This window comes from Notechis scutatus, chromosome 1 (assembly GCF_049901735.1).
Source record: "Notechis scutatus isolate UNSWTSFEM ecotype Mainland chromosome 1, rNotScu1.2, whole genome shotgun sequence".
NCBI lineage: Eukaryota > Metazoa > Chordata > Lepidosauria > Squamata > Elapidae > Notechis > Notechis scutatus.
In genome coordinates this window covers 162,001,605-162,015,658 of record NC_142009.1, presented here as the reverse complement: position 1 = coordinate 162,015,658, position 14,054 = coordinate 162,001,605, and the positions used below count along the sequence as shown (strand labels likewise).

Here is a 14,054-nt window from a genome sequence, read left to right as displayed (position 1 = left end):
CTGAGGCAAAAAGTGCTTCTCACACATAAGCCATTACGCTAATGAGAGCTTTTCACTTGCGCTTTGAGGTAGTGCCTTTGTCCCTGCTGTATTCTGTAAAAGCATTATCCAGGATCAATGTATTATCTGGCTGTTACTCTTCCTCAGGTTAAGAGTCCTCCATGGATAACAAACCCTTTTAATTAAAGCAACCACACAGCTTCCTGCTTCCCATTTTCTCTAATTCCCCCATTTCCCTTCTGCTGCACACAAAGTAACTAGTTGAGCATAAAACCTAGAGGTCACCAGCCAGGGCTTTTTGTGGCATCACAGCCAAAGCACTTGAGACCAATCAACACAATATAGAAATCCTTGAGAGTCTTCTTGAAAGGATGAAGATGTTGGATGATGATTCTAATGGCGCTTGAGAAATAGGAAGCAGGTGCCTCTAACCTAGGAAGTATTAGAAAGAAATGTATGAAAGCACAACTTAGAGTTGTCCAATCTGTGTGTCCCTCATCCCACAAGTCACTGAAGTATAAGTTACAACTGATACAACTAATAACGAATAAGTTGGGAGTTTTAGACCAGCACATTTGGAGAACTGGAGGGAAAAATACTGGTCACCTCAGAATAGATATATCAACAATAAGAACAGTTGACCTGTTTAAACTACTTTCACCTTAAAAGTTTGAAAGTTTATCATGAGAAAACATCATTCAGGAATTGTGATGTTATATAATATATGTATGTGTATCCCAAATCAATATACTGTAGAATGAAGATCTCTTCACTGAAAGTATGAACATTGGTCAATTACAGTTCAGCCAATAGATTTTTTTTTTACTTCATAGTCTAAGACAGAGTGGTTCAAAATCATCCAATTGACTTCCATGCCTAAGGGAGGACTGGAATCTAGGTTTCTCCACTCCTGGTTCAATACCTTATCTGTTGCATCACAGTAATCACTCATATATGTATCAAATCCATAAAATTAAGCATGTGGAAAAAGAGGAAGCCAGTTAATTTATGGTGGCCAATTTGTCAGGAAATCTCAAGTTTTAATCTCAAATCAGTCTTGAATTTACTAGTTTGCCTTATTCAAACAATTCTTAACATCCTCTGCAACTTAGATATAATAAAGTTGTCTATCATATACTGTAGGTTTCTTACCAGATTTTCTGGGATCTGTAAATTGTTGCAGTGTAGGATGAGTTGGGATTCACATTTGCCACAAGATTCAATTCAGTTCCTAATACAGCAACTTGAAAAACACCCTGCTTCACTTCAAAGCAAATTAGTAGCCACCCAACTCTTCGTTGGAAATCAAAAATTCTGCTAACTAGAAATGATTTTAAGCTTTCTTTCTTCTGTTTGATAGAATTTGATCATATTCAAATTTCAAAGGCATATTTGCTCCTAAAAAAAGTAATGTTTCTGAGATATCAGAGAAATTAATAGTATACTGAAATATAAATCTTTACATTTTTATTTGTTTTGAAAAGAGAACTATTGATGACTGTTCTTCGTGAGTACTTAGGCACATACTTATAGGGGATGACATTTTAAAGTTTCAGATGATAAAAGTGCAGATCATTTAATGCAAATACTGTGGTTACACTGTGAGAGTGTCTCCCAAACCAATGTGCATAATCACATGATGTAAATGAATGGAATAATATTTAGATCTCAACTGGACTTCACCCAGTTTGATCTGGCTCTGCTGATTTTTCAGGTGCTACTTCCAATATGACACTCAAATGAGAAGCGTGAGCCCCAGATTGGAAAACGTGTTGCCCCTTTTATTTTACACTTCTGTATAATACAAAAAAGACAGTTGCATAGGGGAGACTTTTAAAATGTGAACTTTCTAAAATCCAATTGGCAGTAGAGTTATAAATGCAATAGAACAGTGAATGTACATAATGTGCAATGACAGGCAGGAATTCGAACATTTGAATTCTGAACAAAATCTTATCAAGATGTCACAAATTCTATTACAGCTCTCAATATTCCTGCTCTGAACTAGCAAAGAGCACTTAATCTCAAACAAATAACATCAATATCTTTGTATCATAGCACTTGATTGGGCAATTCTCATGAAACTATTCACTATCATTTAGTCACATAGACACAAACACTCCTTTTTTAAAAAATATGACAAGTTGATGAGGAAACCCTCTACATCAGGGGTGTCCAACCTTGGCAACTTTAAGACTTGTGGACTTCAACTCCCAGAATTCCTCAGCCCTTGGCGGCGGGAGTTGAAGTCCACAAGTCTTAAAGTTGCCAAGGTTGGACACCCCTGCTCTACATAATCTGGAGAGGTGGCTCAGATTGCCTATGGTTTAACAAAGCAAAATGCAATTCAAACAAAGACAAGTTCTTTGATCAACAGTGAAGCACTGTCACGATTGGGGGAACAGCCTGTTCTGAATAGGATTTGGTTCCTTCTGAAAGCTGAGGACTATAGTTTGGAACTACCTTCTGAATAGTTCATGGATGTTCAAATGGCTACTGCAGCTAAGGAATATTTGTATAGCTTTGGTTAAAATGCCTGGTGTATTTCTTTCTGAAGAAAGGTCAAATTCTTAATCAACTTCCACCATTTCTTTGCCCTGATGGGTAGGTTTAAAATTCTGAGAACGTTCTGCAGAATGCATTTAAGGAGAGTAGAATCTGCTTAAAGCACTTCTGTCATAGTAGAAAACCTGTTATATATATTTCTAAAGAAAAGTTTACCCATCCATCAAACTAATAGACCCCATCTGCAGTTCAAAAATACTTACCTCCCTATTTGTTTAAATGTTTTAATGCAAATGCCATTATTCCCAAAATAGATATGGGGAAGGCAGGCACAGTGTTGCAGCCTGACATTAAAACTTTTGTTTTGTTTTGCCTGCTTTTCTCAGATTCCCAACTTTTTAAATGTTTCATAACACTATGAAGACCCTGATTGTTGGGGGCAATATGCTGACTCTGTAAACTGCTTAGAGAGGGCTGCGCTGTGAAGTGGTATATAAATCTAAATGCTATTGCTATATTTTACTGGAATGTGATAGTGTTCTGCCTGAAGGCCAAACTTGGTACAGCAGAGATAATATGCCTCAGATTAATGCTTGAGGGCAGAGGCATGATACTCTGCCCTATGAAGCATCTGGTGAGGCTAATATGTTTTGACCAGGTGCCTTACTTAAAGGATGGGCCTTTGGGCTGCAAATGCAGAGAAGTCATTATTTTGGAACCTATTAGTGGGTTTGGTTGAAATTTGTGTTCAACCCAGAGCTTTTCTTAATAACCCACTGAAGCAAGGCACCCTTTCCAAAGTATTGCACCCCTCAGCTGTCAACTTTTTGTAATACTTATAGCTTAGTAAATGTGATAAGAAGTCCAATTGGGTCTAGTTGTTTCTATCTGAAATTGGAAAATGGGATGAGAGAAAACACAAGTTAATTGCCACAAACTCATGTTTATATGTGATGTTGGAGTGGTATCTGGGTTAACTTGTCATTTCTGTTCAACTTTTGAATTACTGTCAAACACAGTTCACTGCCATCACTTTTTTTCTAACTAAAAAGCTTTCTCACATCCTTGAAACTAGCCTACTCCATATTATTTCAAATGTAAATATAGACTTGATTTTGGGAAGAGTGATATGGTGCTGACAATTTTATTGTCATTTCCTTTCCTAATAATCTCTAGAAGGAAAAATACCATTTTTATTACTGCTGAACTGAGATTGTGTTGCTCTAGAGCAGGGCTGTCAAACTCCTGGCCCTTGGGCTGGATGCATCACGTGCTAGCTACGCCCATGCCCAGTTTAGCGAAGGGGGGAAAAGTCTGGATACATCACATGACGCTGCCAAGATGACGTGAGTTTGACACCCCTGCTCTAGAGTTTAGAGAGATTATTGACAATAATCTAGCTGGAAAGTAATTGGTATTGCTGATTGCAGGTGCCTGCTCCTATGGAGATCATCTATGGATTGCAGAAAAGACGAAGAGAGTTGGAGGACCAAAACCATCACAGTGCAACAACAGATTCAGAACTGTCAGAGTTGGAAGACAAAGTGGCTTTTTCTGTGGCTGAATTACAACACAGAGAGACTGAGGTAAATCCCTGTTGTCTTTTCTTAAAAGGCAGCTTGGATTGATTTCTAATCCAAGCAAGAATTCCCCAGAAAATTATCTCTACCTTTACCTCTACCTCTGTCTGTCTGTCTGTCTGTCTGTCTGTCTGTCTGTCTGTCTGTCTATCTATCTATCTATCTGTATTTTCCTGGACAAGATAGCCTTATATTTTGACTGATCAATACAAATTGACTGAAGCTTTTATACAGTGACTCTGTAAAAAATAGAATAGAAAATAAAAATAAAATGCAGTTTCTTAAATCAAGAAAAGTATAATCAATTTTCTTTCTTAATATCTTTCTCTTAATTAAGAAAGAAGATAAGTCACAATGGGAATTGATCTTGCCTAAACCTTATTCTGCAGGCTAGCTCAGCACAGATGAGGCAACGCAATTTTGCCTCAGAAATCTGGGAACTCATAATGAAGGCAGAAAATAATTGGTTCTGAGAAAAGTACATTTTTTTTTCACTGCTAGGACCTGACTTGTACATTGTAATGAAATCAGGGTGTAGTCTGTTTTTTAAAAAAGCCTGAGAAAGTCTGGAAAGCAGAAGTATTCAGCAGGTTCTGACCAGTTCTGGAGAACCGGTAGCGGAAATTTTGAGTAGTTCTGAGAACCGGCAAATACCACCTCTGACTGGAGATTTTACAGTATCCTTCCCCTGCCAGGCCCACCAAGCCTGGTAGTAAAAATGTTTGAATCCCACCACTGCTGGAAAGCTATAGTCACTTACATAAAGCATGGCATGCTTGTTCCATTTATTATTATTTTTAGTACTTAAATAATTGAAGACAATTATCCCCAGATTCCAGTTCATTGGCATGTCAAGTGTCAAATGAAATAGTGCTATTGCTGCACTGACTTAAATTAGGGATAGATGTTTGCCTCTCTGTGTATGCATATACAGTACAACCACGTATTGGTTTTATGCTAGGAAAAAGTCCAATTGCCTTTATGATGGAAAAATGTTCTACTTCCTATAAAGGTGTCTGATATAGAATCTCGGATCGCTGCACTGAGTGCTGCTGGGTTGACAGTTAAACCAGTGGAAAGGTCTAAGAAGAAAAGAGGCATCCAGGTGAGCATACCTAAATTTTACAAAAAAAACAACCAATGATGTGCCTTAATAAAATTGTATGGTCTCTGAATTCAAGTTTATAATTTGAGGAGATATGAATCCTGCCTTCTAAGCAAAGCAGGAAATCTAAGTACTCTTAATAGGCAGCAAATCTCATTTGTTGACTGTATTATTTTATTATTTCTGTGTTTGTTATCTGACATCTATACCTTGAGGATATAATAAAGAATGCCCCAAACTCTGGTCTTTCTTGGGACTTAGTTTGCTTTTTTTAATAGTTTGTTAACTAGATTTTTTTTCTGTGTATCTGATCTGTTAGGATGCTAGGCCTCTAGGAACTCTCTTATATTTTTGGATTTCACTTGATCTAAAATGGCTATAGTCGACTTGGCGATTAAATTGGTCCGTATATCCAGTAAAACTTTCCAGCATGTCTTCTGGCTGCCAACTAAGTGTGTTCTCTAATCCTTTGCCTGTTTGTCCTACACAGTAGCTTTCACAGTCATTCTACAGTATGTTGTAAATAATTTCATTTCACGTTTGTTTAAGATATTTTGGAATGATTTTGTTGGTCTGTGGGCTACTTCGATACTTTGCAGTTGATGTAATAACTGGTGGTTTTTTAGATATTTTTAATGTATGGAAGATTTATTCTTTTTATGGGTTGGGTTGGTTGTGTTCCAGTTGGTTGCATTGAAAAGCACTTTTAATAATGTGAGTACCCAATGTAATGGGTACCATTTCATTGAAGGATACTATAAATATTGTCTATTCCCTCTCTTTGGAGTTCTTGGAATATACAGACAAGTCTGGATATTCAGGCTTGTCTGAAAGCCCTCTTATGTTGGGCAGTTGGATTGTTGCTTTGGTAATGCAGCACTTGGTTTGTTTATACTGGTTTTCAATATATCTGAATATGAAGCCTGCCATTAATACTTTGGTTGTTGATAATATCTAGGAATGGTAGTCTGTTATTCTTTTCTTCCCTTATACATTTGATTCTGTTAAAGACTGATTTTGTTGTAAGTATTTGGTTATGACAAAAACATAATGTCCACATAATAGATTCACATTTGGAGTTATTTATGGAGGAGGTCTATTATTTCCAGACGCTGCTTAATTGTTTCTGATTTGAATCCTGAAATAGGTGATTCCATAGATGTTCCTTTTATTTCTTTGTAGATCTGTCTATCAAACTGAAAATAAATAGTGAGGCACTAGTCTATAAGTTCCATATTTCTAAGTAATTTCCATTTTTGTTTCCTTCACTTGATGTGGAGCTTTGTATATAGTAAGGATTAACTGGTTTTTGCCAGTTTTGGATCTATGGATGTGAAGAATGCTGTGTTATCGATGAGTTCATGAATTCACCTTCTTCAGCTATTAAATATTTTCTTTTATTTTCTAAAAGCACTGTAATAGTGAATTGATAGCATGTTTGCTCCCATCAAAATAGCCACATTTTTAATGAGTTATTTGGCAAAATTGTATGTTGGGGTGCCCAATAATTACACAATTAGGTAGAGCAGTATATCTGGTCTGTGTATTTTTGTGTGTCCATAAAAGCATGGGAAATGGATCCATAGCTTTTTGAACATGTTTGTTGTTTTGTAATTTGTATTACCTTGACTAGATCATTAAGGCTTTCTTCATTTGATTGTCTACTTTCTATATTGAGCTTGTATTTAGAAATTAACAGAGTTGGAAGGGACCTTGTAGGTCATCTAGTCCACACACACCCCGCCCAAGCAGAAGACTCATTTCTGACAAATGGCAGTCCAGTCTCTTCTTGAAAGCCTCCAGTGATGAAATTCCCACAACTTCTGAAGGCAAGTTGTTCCATTGGTTGATTGTTCTCTGTCAGAAAATCCTTCCTTATTTCTAGGTTGAATCTCATCAGTCAGTTTCCATTCATTATTCCTTGTCTGGCCTTCAGGTGCTTTGGAAAACAGATTAACCCGCTCCTCTCTGTAATAGCCCTCAAATATTAGAACACTGCTATTATGTCTTCCCTGGTCGTTCTCGTCACTAGACTAGCCATGCTAAGTACTTCCAACCGTTCTACTTATGTTTTAGCCTCCAGTTCTTTAATCATCTTTGTTGCTCTTCTCTGAACTATTTCTAGAGTCTCTAAATCTTTTTTATAGTGTGGTAGCGAAAACTGGATGCAGTATTCTAGGTGTGATCTTACTAAAGCTTTATAGAGTGGTATTAGTACCTCACTTGATCTTGATTGTATCCCTCTGTTAATGCAATTTAGGATTGCATTGGCTTTTTTGGCTGCCGCCACACACTGTTGGCTCATATTTAATTAGTTGTCCATTAAGACTCTTAAGATCCCTCTCACAGTTACTGCTATTAAGCCCAGTATTACCCAGTATATATGTGTAGTTGTGGTTTTGCTTGCCTAAATGCAAGACTTTACTTTTCTCTACATTGCATTTTATCTTGTTAGATAGAGCCTAGTGTTTAAGTTGTCAAGATCCATCTGGATCTTGAATTTATTATCTAGGATGTTGGCTATATCTGCCAGCTTAGTAACATCTGCAAATTTGGTAAGTTCCCCTTCTATTCCCTCATCTAAGTCGTTTATGAAAATATTGAAGAGCATTGGGCCTAAGATGGACCTTTGTGTACCCCACAGCTTAACTCCATCCATATAGACATAGTACCGTGAAGGACTAATTGTTGAGTATGGTTTGTCAGCCAGTTGTAGATGGTGATGCTATCTATCCTATTTTTTTCTAACTTAACGGTACTGAGAAGTAGATTGTGGTCTACTTTGTTGAAGTCTAAGTATACTATGTCCACAATATTTCGCTGGTCCACTAATTCAGTCACTATGTTAAAGAAAGAAATAAGAATGGTTTGGTATGTATGGTACGTTTCGTCTTTGCAGATTCTGGCTATCTGCTAATATTCTGCCATAGTTATATGTCCCTCTTTCCATTTTTTGTACTTGTCCTTTTTGTCTTTCAATGTATCAAGAGAGATCTTTGGGCAGCCATGCTGGTTTCTTCTTGGATTTCTTGTTTTTCTTTTTCAGTGGCACTATCCTGGACTGGGATTTTATGATCATATTTTTCAGAGTTCCCAACTTTCTTGAGTTGTTTTCCCCTTTAGGATTTTCATCCAAGGAATCTTTCCCAAGTTCTCTCTGAGTTTGTTAAAATTAACTCGTTTAAAATCTAAGATTCTGATGTCATTATGTTTTATTGTTTGTGTTTGCATTATGCTGAATTCCAGTTTGACATGGACACTCTCACTCAAGGTTCCTGCAGTTTCAGCTTCTTCTATCGGTTCTTCTCTACCTTCCTCTACTTTTTGGATAACAAAATTGTCAGCTAGGTTGGTCAGGAACCTATTCGATTTCTCACTTGGTGCAGAATTAGTCTTCCAGTTGATGTCAGGGTATAATTGAAGTTCCCCATTACTATTATAGTGTGTTTCCTACATATAATTGTTAATTGGTTAGCAAAAAGTACCTCTATTTTTTTCTGCTTGGCCTGTAGTATACACCTATGGCAATGTCATTCTTTTTTTCTTTCATATTGATACATATGCATTCTAGGAGGTTTTCGTCTTTGATTTCGTATATTTCTGTATCAATGTAGTGATCCTTTACATACATGCAACTCCACCTCCTCTTTTATGGGGTCTGGATTTTTTTTAACAGTTTGTATCCTTCTATCAGTATGTTCTAGTCATGGGTTTCATCCCATCAAGTTTCTGTGATTGCAACTATATCATATCTACCTTCATGTATTAATAATTTGAGTTCACCCCGTTTGTTCCCCAAGTATATATAGACACTTGAGATGTTTTTGTCTGACTTTGAGTATCCTTCCTATGACTCCTATTTGGTGTTTGAGTGTCTTCCTTCCCATCCCTCCCAACTTCTTTATTTGACTTATTTTCTAGGGATTTTTGCTTGGAATTAGGTCCTGGAGATTCTAAAGATTGGTCACTCTCTCTCTTCAATTTTAGTTTAAAGCCCTTGTGATAAGTTGAGCTACCGTATTTGCCGGCGTATAAGACGACTGGGCGTATAAGACGAGCCCCCAACATTTCCACTCAAAATATAGAGTTTGTTATATACTCGCCGTATAAGACGACCCCCCACTTGGAGGCATGTTTTTCAGGGCAAAAAGTCATACGCCGGCAAATACGCTAAGTTGTAACACTTGGGGTATTCTGGATATAATTCTTGATTGACACCCCGCCCCTTTCCCCCAAACTTACAAAGCCACCAAAATGCTTTAGAGAGGCAGCTTCGCCTTTCTCAGGCTGGCACTCAATTCCTCTCCTTTCTTTGTGACACCATTGAGCGATCTGCTTTTTTCAGGGAAAATAAATAAATAAAAATAAAACTGGACGAAAAACAGTCGAGTTGTTTCTTAATATCTTTCCACCTCCCCAACCAATTTGTCTCCAAGGGTGCACCACACTGATTGCGACATTAATTATTTCAGAGAGAGGGGGAGAAATCTTTGCTTCCTACTGTGGCTTTTTCCTGCGCATCGCTTTTTCCCTTGGCTTTGTGGTTGTTACTTCTTACAGGGAGGGATAATGAAATACCCACGCTGGGAGAAAGCGGAAAGGATGTCTATTTTCCTGCTCACTAACTTTCCAGAAAGCATCGAGTTCCTACCCCGAGACTTGCCAAAAGTCCAGTTCATTCATTTGCTACCTTTCTCCAATGAGATCCAGATCTGTTTCCACAACGCGCTTAGGATCTTATCTTATTATCTTATTATTATCTTATTAGCCTTGCTCGGTCCGTCCAAGAGAGAAGAAGGCAGACGGTTTTGCGCTCAGGGAGAAAGGAAAGAGCCTCTCGCTCACGCTGCACACTGCCCCCTCCACCCCAGCAACGCTTAGGAAAAGAGTTACACAAGCATCCTTTCCAGAAGTGAAGGGGGGAGGATTCGAGCAAAGGCTGAAACCGGGAAGAGAAAAATTCCCAAAGAAAATCGCACGAGCAGCATCCCATTCCTGGGAGAAAAAACAAAAAAAAAAAAACACGAACTCTTCCCGAAGCACAAAAGCAAGGATGGCGCTTTCTCAGCTTTGAGCTGGTCTGCAGCTCCCCACCCTCCACTCGTCCCCACGTGCGGCGAAGTTTCTGCCACTGGGGGGTGGAGGGGGATGGAAGGAGGTGAGGGATGGGGAAAAGCCTGGAGTTTGCCTGTCTGCCGCACGAGCGGAGTGGGTGGGTGGGGAGGAGGAGGAAGAGAGACGGCTGGGCTTGAAGGGGCTTCGCAAGTTGCGGAGCTCCGCCCCGTCGCTCTTGCACCGAGTGACAACAACGTATTTGCCGGCATATAAGACGACCTTGTTATATACTCGCCGATAAGATGACCCCCCACTTGGAGGCATGTTTTTCAGGGCAAAAAAGTCGTCTTATACGCCGGCAAATACGGTAGTTGTTTTCCAAAAACATTATTCCCAGTCTTTGTGAGATGCAGCCCATCCTTTGCCAAAAGCCCATCATGAATGTAGTGCAGACCACAATCCAGGAATCCAAAGGTTTTTTTTGGCAATACCAACTCTTTAGCCAGTGGTTCACTTCTAGAATCTTTCATTCTCTTACTGGATTTATTTTACCTCTTACCTTTCGTTGGTAGTACAGATGAAAAAACTACTTGTGCACCTAACTCCTTAACTTTCTTGCTGAGCTGCTCATAATCACTCAATATTGTCCTTTTTTGTGTCATTTGTCCCTAGATGTAGTAGTAGAAAAGGGTAATAATCTAGTATTTTTCTATGTATCACAGAAGCACTTGATGGTGCTACTTTTTAGGGACATTTGATGATGCTTCTTTTCTAGGTGTTTGCATGTTTTCTTCCAGAGAGATGTAAGCAAATTTATTGTTCGACACCTCATTAGGTTTTTTTTAATGTGTTGTCCTCTATCCATAAGAACTGTCATTCACCTTTGCCTGCTGGTTTTTGGTCCTTCTATAATATTTTTTTATGGCTAGAGAGGGCAGTTTGTTTTAAGACCATTCTGTTTTTGTGTTGCTTTGGTCAGAGGTAGGATTTTGAATACATTTTTTTGGATCTCATTTGAGAGTTTAGGTATTCTGAATGCTGTTTCTGATACTGTGAAGAATTACAACAATGTCCTATATGCTACTTGACAAAACAAAGTTACATATACTGTAGGGCCGTGATGGCAAACCTATGACACGCGCCATAGGTGGCATGCAGAGCCATTTGTGTCGGCACATGAGCTGCAGGCAAACTTACTTCACTGTGCATGTGCGTGTCTCACAGCTGATTTTCAGCCAGTTTGAGGCCTTTTTCGGCCTCCCAGAGGCTTCAGGAAGGCTTCTGCAGGCTTTTCAGGCCGAAAACAAGGCCTGTTTCATCTCTTCCAATTTTTCCAGAAATACCGGAAGTGACAAAACGGGCCTAGTTTTTGGCCTGAAAAGCCTGCAGAAGCCTTCCTGAAGTCTCTGGGAGGCTGAAAAAAGCCTCAAACTGGCCGAAATTCAGCTGTGAGGCGCACTACAGGTAAGGGGGCAGCGAGGGTGAGGGGAATTGCACGCACATGTGTAGAAGATGTGTGGGGCGCACATTGCCTTCTGGGTGCTGGCACACGAGTGCGAGCGTGCAAGCGCTCACACAATTTTTGGCACAGGAGCCCAAAAAGGTTAGCCACCACTGCCATAGGGGAATGACAACACTATGAATTCAGGAAAGATTGGAGAGAAGGAAATGGAAAAAAAAGAAGGAATGCAAACCACTGAGTAATGTGTACTTAAAGGGAGCAAAGGCAATGGAGAAGAGTCTTGGCAGATGGAAGGTTTCATGGGTAAAAATAAAATCAGCATAAATTGATCTAAACCACTTTTTAAAGAGCATTACAACTAACAACTCCATAACGGATCATTTCTGAGCCACGAATCTTAAAGCATTACATATAATGTACTATATAGGAATTAGTAAATAAAGTCCACTAGTAAACGTTTGTCACTGAACTGAACATCAGAGAAAATTGGAAAGTAAAATTCAGTTGTATCTTACATGTAGTCTTTCTAAATGGCTGTTTTGCCACTTTTGAATAAATTAGCCCTAGAGCAGGTAAAGATATGCAAACCAGGTGCATACTCAACCAACTATTTTCCTATCATTTGATTATCATAAATCATATCAATGTTTTTCATATCCTTCATTCCAAAGCATTTAGTCTTCAGCCTCCCAGGAATGCATATAATTCTATAGAGGACTCAAACTTTCCTGGTACAGTATCACCAGGTGATTTGAAAGTATGTGCAAGTACAGTATGAGAAATGGCAATGATGCTTTTCTTGTGAAAGTGGAAACTATCATTTGCCTACTCATTGACATTTAGCCAAAGAAGATTTTCCCCGATTTTAAAATCTTGGATGACATAAGGGCAAGAGAAAAGCACATTTCCTCCTAGGTTCATTTTTTGGAACAAACGCCACTTGCTCTGAAATCTACAAGGATTGCCTAGTTAATTTTGAAGGTATCATCATAAAAGTTTAAACTCAGATAACCATAGCTTTTAAAATTCCATTGCATGATTTTTCCAACATCACCAGCAGCCAATAATAGTCGTGAAAATGCTGATCATGTATGCCAATAGACAATGCTTAATTAAGATGACATACTTAAAATATAGATGGAAAAATAACATTTACCAAGTAAAATTCATAAAAGATCAAAACATAAATCTTGACATACTTCTACATGATATTAAAGCAGAAGCTGGAGAAGCAGAAGCATATAAATCTCTGAAACGGGGATCCACAGATCCAGCTCTGTTCTAGAAATTTAAAAAGTACTTTTCAAAACCTCTCTTTCAATATTTATTGATGGTGTTTAGTGGTAGAATAATCCTGTAGTCCTAAGAGATATTTCTCTTGGCCTTTCTGAGGTGATATTAATAACTGCATATTGCAAATGACATTTTGATGAAAACAATTGGGGCTAAATGATGTACAGTTGGAGAGTTGTGAGGAGAAACAGGATATTCAGCTTCTTTTAAAAAGTCTAATCCAAATAGAAGAAATGTTTTACTGAATTTCATTTACTTAATGGATAAATCCAGGCAAACAAAGTACAAATAGATAAATTACCCACAAAATAAATGAGCAGACTGACATTTATTTGTGGGCCAAAATGCTGTCCTGCTGAAGAAAGTTGCAATGGGGGGAAAATACATCCAACCCTTGTTTACTTGTTAACAAGATTTTATTCTTTTTAGGTCATGTCTGTGTCCCATGTGTTGAGGAAGAAATTCAGTATTTCCCATGAAACTGCAAGTAAGTCTTTGCTCATTTATGCAAGGAGGAAAATGCTCAGTTGATTGGCAGCTTCTGCCTAATAATAGTTGCCTTGGTTAAAAGCAGAGTTAAATTACTTTCTGCATGTGTGCATATCTGGAATGTATGAATCAATTTCACAATGTGGTTTTCATACATATTCAGCTATTACTCTCCCAGAGTTTCTGCATCATGCTGAAAGGGCCTCGAAGACAATTCTTTTGTTTTGGTCACCCTGTGTTCTGCTGCCTCTCACCCCTGTCTCGATCTGCTTCCCCCAACTGATGTCTGTGTTTTCTTCCTCCCGCTGCTGAGACCCAACTGGCAAAAAAAAGCTTTGCATGGCCTCCTCGGCAGTGGGAGAAAGGACAGTTAACAGATACTCAGAGTTGGAAGGGACCTTATAGATCATCTAGTCCAACCCCCCGCCCAAGCGGGAGACCCTACACCATTTCTGACAAATGGCAGTCCAATCTCTCCTTGAAAGTCTCAAGTGATGGCACTCCCAGGGCAAGGTGTTCCATTGGTTGATTGTTCTCATTGTCAGAAAGTTTCTCCTTAAGTTGG

At 38.6% G+C, this 14,054-nt stretch overlaps 1 protein-coding gene across 9 annotated transcripts in view; it reads left to right on the top strand.

Moving 5' to 3' along the window:
* Positions 1-14,054, top strand: part of MLPH (melanophilin) — a 71,654-nt gene that overhangs the window by 53,009 nt on the left and 4,591 nt on the right. For all 9 annotated transcript variants that reach the window (XM_087949294.1, XM_087949292.1, XM_087949291.1 and 6 more), the window contains 3 exons: positions 3,936-4,091; positions 5,098-5,190; positions 13,430-13,487. In XM_087949294.1, coding sequence (XP_087805420.1) covers positions 3,936-4,091; positions 5,098-5,190; positions 13,430-13,487 — 307 coding nt within the window. The remainder of the gene's footprint in view (positions 1-3,935; positions 4,092-5,097; positions 5,191-13,429; positions 13,488-14,054) is intronic.